General features: G+C 38.7%; 1 protein-coding gene across 1 annotated transcript in view; it reads left to right on the forward strand.

The window, feature by feature from the left end:
- Positions 1-8,561, forward strand: part of DDX10 (DEAD-box helicase 10) — a 276,613-nt gene extending 268,052 nt beyond the window's left edge. Inside the window, exon 18 of the mRNA XM_008953727.4 lies at positions 7,880-8,561. Within this exon, the coding sequence (XP_008951975.4) occupies positions 7,880-8,057 (178 nt within the window). The 3' untranslated portion in view covers positions 8,058-8,561. The remainder of the gene's footprint in view (positions 1-7,879) is intronic.
- Positions 8,562-10,660: the final 2,099 nt, after the last annotated feature.

Consider the following 10,660-nt stretch of genomic DNA (forward strand, 5'->3'; position numbering starts at 1 on the left):
CACCTTTAGTCCCAGGGAGGTTGAGGCAGGAGGATTGTGTCAGCCCAGTTCAAGGCCAGTTTGGGCAACGTAGCAAGACCCCCATCTCTAAAAAGAAATAATAATAAAATGGGAACCACTTTTTGCCAGTCTCCAGTCTTTGAGGATCCTCTTCCATTCTCCATTGAATCAGAGATGACCAAATGAACAAGACGGTTTCCACATTCTCTAAGAACCCAGTGTGTAGTTCTCAAGAGTCAGGGATGTACTTCATTTAGAGTAGCTAGTGGCTTCATATAATCTTCATCCACTTTGTTTCTTTCCTGGATACCAATGTTTCTTGTTTTTTCTAAAGGTCTTTCTCCTTAAAAGAAAACAAAAGTTATGAGTTGAGAATTTGCTTTTTGGTCTTGTTTTCCATCAACATTAGGTAGTTTGTGACAAAAATGAAAGTAATTTCAATTTTTACTTTTAATATTTTTGGCAAGTGCTGTATTCGCTTATTATACTCTTTGTTGAAATATTGTATCTGCTAGTGGCAAACCACCCTGAGTCTAAAGTCCAGGATAATGAGGGGAGATCCTACTGTTACTGCATGTCTTATGGAACCTGATACCTTTGTCTTGAAGTCATAGTCATTTGTTGGCTGTGCTACATGCTGTTAAAGAAAAAAATTCATGACACTTACTAAAGAATGGTAAGTCAAACTTTATTCAAGGGGTAGGGGCCACTGCAATGGGGTTTTTTAGTAGGGGCAAGAGATTGAGCTCAACTGAGAGTACAACTCGGACAAATGAGAGTTATAGAGATTTACAGGGAGGGGTCATTAATGGAAAGTTATTAAGAAGGAACATCAGGGTTGTGGAGGATTCTGGCTAAACAGATTCCACAGGATTATTACTGAAGGCAAGCCTGGGGGATGGGAAATTTGACCAGATATTAAGGGTGAGAGATTTTGGTTCAGCTGACTTAGCAGGATTCTTGCTAAAACTGGACTAAGTGGGCAGACCTGGACTAAAGACAAAGCCCAGTCAGAAAGAGGACTTAGAATAGCCAGACTCGAGTTTGGTCAAAAGAGAGTACCTTTGTCAGTACTTCATTGAGGGTTAAGGTTTTGATGTGATCACACATTTTAAAAAGGATAATAGTTAGATATTATTGCAAAGAACATCAAAATTACTCATTTTTGTTGAAGTGACATGCCGAGTTTTGATCTTTTTATAATCTTAAAAGTATTGTCTCATTTCTCAGAGTCTGAAGTTATTGGGTACTTCTTTTTTACAATATAATTTCCCTTCTGCCATTAGTGTTTTAATTTTCACTGTGGCTTTGATCTCTTCAATTTCTTTGGAATTAATGATACAGTGTTTAGAGAAAAAATACAACGCAGATTTAAATGTCTACTTACATACTGGCTTAAAATGAATCATCTATGCTGCAAAGAAGATAAGAATGTGGTTTTAGTTAGGGAGCATTCTTTCTGACCCTGTATGACATACAGTGGGCCAGTCAGATACTAAACAGTACAGAAGCTCAGCCCAGTGGGTTTATTCATGTCTTCAAGAAACATGTATTAAGCCCTTGGGTACCAAGGCAGTGTGGCTGCATAGAACAAGACAGTTTTTGTCCTTAGGGAACTTGTAATCTAATCGAAGATAAGCACATAGACAGTTGCCATAAGGCATTTCAGATGGTGTGATAGAGATGGTGTGATGGAAGTATGCACAATGTGAGGGTAACCCTAAGAGGGCACTTGACTCAGATGGGGGTGGGTCAGGGAAGGCTTCCCAGAGCTGGATCAGGTGAAGGAGGGCAAGGAGTGAGGATGGTTGTAGAAGCCCTAGAAAACATAGATGGATTTGAGAGATGATCAATTCAATTAAGGTTATAAAAGAGAAGGTAGCTCAAGGATGACTTCTAGGTTTTTAGTGGGGGAATAGTCCTTTTCACTTAGAAGGGAAATAAATACAGGAAGAGCAGATTTGGGGAAAACATGTAATAGAAGCATGTTTACTTTGAGATGCAGGTAGAAACATCCAGGAGCTGGTTGAATATGCTGATCTGGTGGTCTGGAAAAAACCCTAGGCTAAAATGCATACTTTTAAGTCATTAGCATTGTGGAAGATTGTGGAAACACTGAACTGCATGAGAATACCCAGAATGAATATGTAAGATGAGGATAGTTGAGGCCCAAGGATGGAACCTGGGGAAATGAACATTTATGTAATGGATAGAGGAAGAGGAAACTGGGAAGGTACAATCAGGGAGGTTGTAGTCAACCTTTAAGTATTTTAAATTTAGATGATTGCTGATTACATCTCATATGGAAGTTGCAGTCATGGTAAAATTTAAACTGTCCATTGACAGGGCGTTAACTCAGCAGAAGTTGTGTTTGAAAAAACAAGTTACTGGGTTTAGCCATAATTTGGCCACTTATATAATTTTTAAAAACATGCAAAGCCAAAATTTAGAACACTGGAACTTGTGATATTAAAAACGGAGGATTAGTCAGCAGACAGGAGCCTGTGCACCCACAGACTGGATTGAGTGTTCTGGGGGTGCTCCCACACGTGACACTCTCCTCTGTTAACTCCGCTGGAAGTCGAATTCGCAGCAGAATCCATTGAAATGTTGCCTTTTTTGTTGCAGTGATGGTAATTCTTGGGGCTTTGAACAACCCTAACTGTCATTATTTTTACTATTCAGATGAATGGACCTTTATTGAATGAATTCTTTAAGTCATCTTCAGAAATGAAGACTAGGAGCCCCAGACCTCAAAAAGCTAACCATTTGGTAGGCAGAAGAAGAAATCTTCCACCTCAAGGTGGAATCCTTGAGGAAGAGGTATCATTTGAACTGGCTTTTGAAGGATAAGGGAGGTTTAGATAGTTAGAAGACAGAAAAGGGAATTCCAGATGGAGATAAAAGAAACTGAGAAGCTAGGGCATATTCAGGGAATAGAAAGGAGCCTCAAAGAGCAAGGGGTATATTAAGGGGGGCTAATGCAGAACAGGTTACAGAGGCAGGCTTATACCAGATCATGAGACTCTTTAAAGATTATACTAATAATCTTTCTAGAGAACCACTGAAATTTTTATGAAAAAGGCAAGACCAAGCGGTGCTTGACAGAGACTACTTCTCTAAGCATGCTTACAATGGGCTCAAAAGAGAAATGTTATACATGAAGGTTTTATAAATGATATTTCAACAAGAACTTTTATTTAAGATGACTGGTTCTTAATTTTTTTGTATTTGAGGGGAGGTGGGCATGGAAACCATTATTGAATGGCTTCCTAAGAAGGCTGATATATAAGACTGAAAAGTAAAATTATCAGGAATTCTCACAGGTTTCTCCATATGATCCATGGAGCACCATTTTCTATCCTGGAATGATGACTTCCAACCTTTTCATCATCACAAGACAAGCTTTTGTGTATCCATTTTCACAAAAATTTCAAAATCATCAAAATAGAATTTCCCTGTCATCATCTGTTTTGTTTTCAATGATAATGGTCCCATGTTTTAAAAGATTTTTGTCTCTCAAGAAAGTTAATATTTCACATTTGTTTCATTAACGAAGATGTAATTTTCAGTTCATCCAAGTATATGAAGTATTGAACGTTTACAAAGCTCAGTTAATATAATTCTAGCCAAAAGCAAAGAAAACCCACAACTTAGTCTTTGCCACACAATTGCAGATTTTTAAAAAAATATTGAAAATAACCCGTGATTCATATATCTTGACCTAAGCAGTCTCACCTTTTCCCATACATCTGTAGACACAGGGACCCTAAGTTGGAGATCAGGTTATCACAGGAACAGAGATTATGTAGCATACCTACTCTGTCATCATCTGTTCAGATTACATATTACATGCTGATTTTTTCTCTGTTGTATGATACGTCCTTTCAATGGCACACCAGACATTACTAATAAAGTCTTTATTATTTGGATTATTGAAAGACTGTTATCTCTGAATTCTTTAGCTCTACTTCTTATTTTTATAGCAGTAGTAGGGCATACCTACTCTGTATGCTTCTGAGCCTTGTGGAATTAAAAAGAGTAATTGACGTATACCTAGCTACCCAGAACTTCAAATTTAATTTTTTTCTTTATTGCAAAGAGTAATACAGACTCATTACAGAAAAATGAGAAGACATATATAACAGCAAAAAGAAAATTAAAAAAAATCTTCCAAACCTTTTTCTATGCAAACTTACATATAGACTTTTTAAAATACAAATGGACTCTCTCTTTTTGTGTTGGTTTTATAATATTGTCAGTGTCAAAAGCAATTCCTGAAACATCATTTTTAATAGCTGCATAGTATCTCATTTCTAATTTTATAACCTATTTAATCCTTTTTGGTTGGACTTTGGGATTTCTAACTTTCTGAAATTAAAAGTAGCTGTCCCTTGAATATCCTTGTGCCTAAATCTTTGTCTAAATCTCTATTTCCTTCAGATAAAGTCCCGGAAGAAAAATTGCCAGGTATATATATTTTAAAGACTTTTGAAGGGTACTGCCAAATTGCCCTCAAGAAAGATTGTGCCCATTCACTTTTCCACTCACGAGTTTACATTCTAATTGGGAGTTAAGATGCATACAGTTGGAAAAGAAAATCAATTTAGTATCAGGAAATAGCAATCTTAGGTGCAAAATGACTAATAGATAATTGGCGCTTTTCCAGTTCAGAAGAGCTCACTTTTAATAGGCAGATTTGTACCTTTCATGGGAGATAAGGAATTGGAGATGGGTCTTGAAGGACAAGGGGAAGACCCAGAAGAGGGAGGTGCCACATTTACAGCAAACACCGTGGAAATGCCCAAGTGTCTGCCGATCTCGCGAGTGAGGGCCGTGCTTGAGGAGTGAGGGACTGGGAGGAAGGCTGACCTGAACGTTCTAACTTCAGGTTTTCCTCTGGTGGCTCTTTTGTTTCTCGTGAAATTAACACTGTTATTCTGGGGTGATGGCGTAACTACAAGTATCTGAAAAAATTAAAATGGTGAAACCAGGAAATCAACCCTATTAAAAAATCGGTTCAATTTCTCGGATTATTTTGATGTTTGGTTTCAGAAAATTTAGAAATTCAGAAAGTTATATTCCATTTAAAACTCAATTACAAATAAAAATTTTAAAATTGAATTCACATTCCAATGTTGTATCTTGTTTTCTTAATTATTAGCAATGAGTGTGAGTTGTTTGGCTCAGATGGTTACTTTGGTTATCAAGACAAGCTTTTGTGTATCCATTTTCACAAAAATTTCAAAATCATCAAAATAGAATTTCCCTGTCATCATCTGTTCCAATTACATATTACTTGATGATTTTTTCTCTGTTGTATGATACGTCCTTTAAATGGCACACCAGACATTACTAATAAAGTCTTTATTATTTGGTTTATTGAAAGACTGTTACCTCTGAATTCTTTAGCTCTACTTTTGATTTTTATAGCAGTAGTAGGCCTTTTGGTGTGCTGAGTTAAGCCATGCTTTTGCTTTTTAAGATGTGCTTTATCCATTACGTTGCACTGTCTTAATGCTGAGCAGTGATATGTTTGCTTTTGACCCTTGCCTCGAACATTTAAAGAATGTGGCAAAAATCTAAGTCCCACAGAAGTGCTGACACGAAGATAAAATGCAGAGCTCAGGCTTGGACTCGCCCCAATTTTGAAGGAACCCCCTCATTGTCAGTCATCTCAGGGACCTCCTTACCTCCCTTGGCTTAGTGGAGAACACTGATTTCACTCCTTTTTCGACCTCTATTGCATTTTCATTATTTCATTATTGCATATTTCATTATTTTGTTACATTATCCCCCTTTTGGTAATTTATCTGTAGAATGCCTATACTGTTGTTTAATAATTAACTTGTTATACAGATTGCTGCTTATTTGCTATAGAAAGTAGTATAAAGGGCCTTTCTAGAATTTGAAGTGATCCACAAAGCAGCAAAGCTGCCTATTGTGAAAATACTTGGACTACATAAATTTTCTACCTTTTATTATCCAAACCACCTATTTCCTGCAGGGCATGTAATGTGCAGGAGCACATTAACAGAGGATGCAATAGACAGCCCACTAATTAGGCCATTTCTGATGAGCTGACCTGAGATGCACTTGACATATAGGCAGAGCAAATACCAGTATTCCCTTGAACCAAATAGATCCTGGCACTATAACCCTGTGGGACTGTCACAGGACTGGCCATACTCATAAAAAGATTAGGGCTCAATACTTTTTTTTAAGACCCTCTTTCACTAAGAATTATTTTAATTCTTTGCTGACTGAATTTGTATCACAGGGAACTCTTTCATGTTCATCTCTCCAGGCACTCTTTTAAAATGCAATGATTTGTGGCTTTAAATAACCTCATAGTGCCATCTAGTTTGTCTTTCCTCCAGTGGTGAAAGAGAATGGCTGAGTCAGAGCATTGGGCACTTCTGGGAGGAAAATGGAGGAATTATTTCCAGTTTTGCATCAAGCTGGTCATAAATGGATATGCTGATGAGGCACATTCACTTTGATATCCAGGCTGTCTTCTTAAAGAGTAATCCAGGCCGTTGGAAGTTGAGCAGTTTGTTCTCTTTCAGAACACATCATATGCTTGGGGTATAATGTAATATTTCTGTGATTTTTTTATTTATTTGTTTTGCTGATTAGATATAGTGAATGTGAGAATTTAAAAGGGAGTAGTTTTTAGAAAGTTAACATGTATTGAGCACTACTGTGTGTTCTCATTTATCTAAGTTCATTTAATTCTCACAATTTTAAGTAAATTATATAATCCCTGTCTTTACAAATAAGACAACTGAGGGTTAGAAGTGTTAACTAAAGGTCTGTGTTGATGTCAAACCAGTGCTCTTTCCACAGTTCCTGGCATTTAAATGTTGACTGAGTCAACTCTAATTGCTTTCAAAAGCTTGCCTTTGGGGCTGGATTCAGTATCATTCATATCTGAGTTTGAATCCCATGGGTGTAATCTTGGTCCAGGCATTTAACCTCTCTTAACCTCATTGCAGAATGAGACTAATGCACTCCACACTGAGGGTTGCCATGAATATAAATGACATAATCTATGTAAGGTATTTAGCGCAGTGCCAGACTCTGAGGAAGCCCTGGATTCATGGCTGCTGCTACTAATAGATGGACTTTTTATTTTGTTTTAATCATATATCCGATAATTGGGTCATCTTGGAACAGATAATATCTCAAAATGCTTTGAGGAGAATGTTTTGCTTTTTCTTCTGTTTTTAGCATATCAAGTGATTTCCTCAACTTTCAGAAATCAGCTTTGTTTTTATGGTCTATGTCTTGGGTATGTACTTAATACTGCAATAATGTTTGCTTTCTTAAGGCTATCTGTATCTTTGATACAGATTTTTAAATGGAGGAAATTTATTTGATGTCTTAACTAATCTGTAATTTAACATCTCAGGTTCTATTTTATGCATGATCTCTAGATCACAACTTAATGCAACAGATACTAGAAGCAGTACCTGGTGTCCAGATAGCTGTTAGCTTGCACACTGCTACCTAAAGATAACCTGACTTTCAGTAGAGGTAGTTTGGTGTGGCAGGACAAGCACACACTGGAGCCAGACATACCTGTGGTGCCTCTCAGTGTCCTCAAATTGTGGATGATACAGCTGTAACTTCCTAGAATGATTGTGAAGATTGGATGACCCAGTGTGAACAAAGTACCTTGCATGTGCCTGGTGCGTGGTAGGACCTAGCTACTGATGGGAAGGTACTTACTAATTATACAGATATCTTGATGTTGCCATGGTTTCCTTCATTCTTGAATAATATCACTTTACCAACTCTCTGTTAATTTTGTCCTATTTTAAATGTCTGATTTCATACTGAGTCTAAAGTAAATCTCTGGATTTCTTCTCACCAGTGATACCAAGAAGAAGCAGGGGATGAAGAAGAGGAGCAACAGTGAAGTGGAAGACGTGGGACCAACAAGTCATAACAGAAAGAAGGCCAAGTGGGACACTTTAGAGCCTTTGGATACCGGCCTGTCTTTAGCAGAGGATGAAGAGCTGGTGTTACATCTGCTAAGAAGTCAAAGCTAAATACTTCCTGCGCCTGCCTTCTCCTTGAAACCTTGGTTATGACTGTGTAGGCAAGAAGTTGAAAAACAGTTGATTTGGGGGCACTTAGGTACCATATGCCCCATTCCCAAAGGGCACATTTCTGGATAGAAGCGATCGTATCTCCAAGTCCCTCTCACAGGACATGCTTTGTGCCATCACTGAGCATACTCAGATCGAGGGTGGATGATACCATTTCCTGACCCCGTTTTCCAGCATGTGTTCTGTTAGATTTTTATCCATGGGTTCCTACGCCTTGTCATTAGAAACACTGCCTTTGTCTTACTGGCAAGTTCTGGAGCTCTTGTGTCATTGTTAGAAATCCCTGTCTTGCTTACTGTACAGAAGTTTCTGTTACTGTTAAAATTGCTCATGATTTCGACGTATTTAATATTTTCAAAGAGACTATGATGGACCAGCCCTGAGATAGAATGAGTATTTTTGAATTGAGATGATCAATAATAAACATATTTCCTATAAAAGAAAGTATTAATGTTTGCATTGTGTCCAGTAACATAAGAGACCTCTCACAGGAAGGTTCTTAAGATTAAAGTGCTTGGCCATTTCCTCAAACTGTGAATTTGTCATATTCTTAAGTTAGCCTGTTCTCAAGGATATCATTTAACTTAACACTTGCAGGTTTGCTAGCAATTGTTTATAAAATCGGTAGAAGTTCTGAATATGAAGACTGACTAAAACATGGCCTCTCACTGTGCACATGGTAGCTGCAGGTCCTCTGCAAGTGCTCCAGTCAGCACCTACCACAGAGCCCCACCCAGACTCAGCTCCTGGTAATGAGTACGATGCAAAACAAGACAGAGCCTCTTTTTTGTTACAAATAACTCAGATTCTTCAAGGGGAAAGAATATGGTAAAGAAATGAGTCTTGACGTGAAACTGATTTTATAGATTTGCCACCTTCTCATGATTCTGTCCCTTTCCTATTTTCCCACTCCGTGCACAAACATTTTCAGTAACAGGGGCAAATAAATTATAAATACAAGGAAGAGGAATGATGGCATTACACGTGGGTATCTCAAACCTTTTCAACTCAGCCTAAGTCCATGTTTGTCTCAGAAAAGTTTCTCCTCTTTTATTTGATATCCTCGTGAGCCTGCACCAACATCATTTCACCATCAAAAGGAAATCAGGTGACACCTCAGCTTCTCACTCTTCCCACTCTTTTCTTTACTAGTTCTTTTGATGCCTCTTCTATAACTTTTTTTTTTTTTTGAGACGGATTTTTGCTCTTGTCGCCCAGGCTGGAGTGTAACGGCATGATCTCAGCTCACTGCAACCTCCACCTCCTGGGTTCAAGCGATTTGCCTGCCTCAGCCTCCCTAGTAGCTGGAATTATAGGCGCCCAACACCATGCCCGGCTAATTTTTTGTATTTTTAGCAGAGACGGGGTTTCACCATGTTGGTCAAGCTGGTCTTGAACTTCTGACCTCAGGTAATCTGCCCGCCTCAGCCTCCCAAAGTGCTGTGATTACAGGCGTGAGCCACCGTGCCCAGCCACAACGTTCTTATCCATTGTTTCTTCCCTATTCTCACAGCTGCTGCCTTTAGTCAGAGTTCATTCTCCCATCATGATCTGCTGAGACCCCTGCAAGATCTGCCTGGCCACTGTCCCTCTGCTCTCACATTTCTCCTACCCAGCTTTCCCCTGGTGCTCAGAATTCTCTTCACAGCACATGGATCTCAGCACACTTCTCTCCAGCTGTTCCTTCTATTATATTACAGTGCCTATCATACAATGTTACAGACATTTGTTTATATGTCTGTTGCCTCTTTTATATGACAAGTTTCTTGAAAGAGCAAAAGGGCCATGTTTCATCCCCAGAGCCAAACACAGCAACTGTCCTATGGTTGCTTAGTGAATTAATGAGGAGACGTTATAAAACCAGCTCAATTTTTAAAGATCTCTTGTAGCACATTCCCCTACCACTTCTCATAGGAAGGATATAGAATGATAGAAATGAGAACTAGATGAAATGGCTATATAAAGAAGAAAGGGGAAAGTAGGTGGGAAAGGAATTCAGTGGACAACAACTTGGGTAGATTTTTAAAATTAGAGTTTCTGGCCGGGCATGGTGGTTCACGCCTATAATCCCAGCACTTTGGGAGGCTGAGGCAGGAGGATCGCTTGAGGCCAGGAGTTTGAGACATGCCTGGGCAACTTTGTGAGATCTTGTCTCTACAAATAATTTAAAATTAGCTGGGTGTGGTGGTGCATACCAGTGGCCTTAGCTGCTTGGGAGGCTGTAGTGGGAGGATCGCTTGGGCCCAGGAGATCGAAGCTGCAGTGAGCTGTCATGGCATCACTGTGCCCCAGCCTGGGTGACAGAGTGAGACCCTGTCTCAAAAAAAAAAAGAGTTTCTGATACAGGATCTCTTGGCCTTAAATATTTTCAAAAGACATAAAGTTGCAAGAGTATGTAAACTGAAGGTTTACCATTGAATTTACCCTGTATGGTTTCAGATCGTTTTTCCTGACTCAAGTAAGGAATTAAGGCAGTTTACTCCCTATATATAAATATTGAATAAACATATTGCAAGGCCTTTTGTTCATAGACTAGTTTGAGT

Source organism: Pan paniscus, chromosome 9 (genome assembly GCF_029289425.2).
Source record: "Pan paniscus chromosome 9, NHGRI_mPanPan1-v2.0_pri, whole genome shotgun sequence".
NCBI classification, from domain to species: Eukaryota; Metazoa; Chordata; class Mammalia; order Primates; family Hominidae; genus Pan; species Pan paniscus.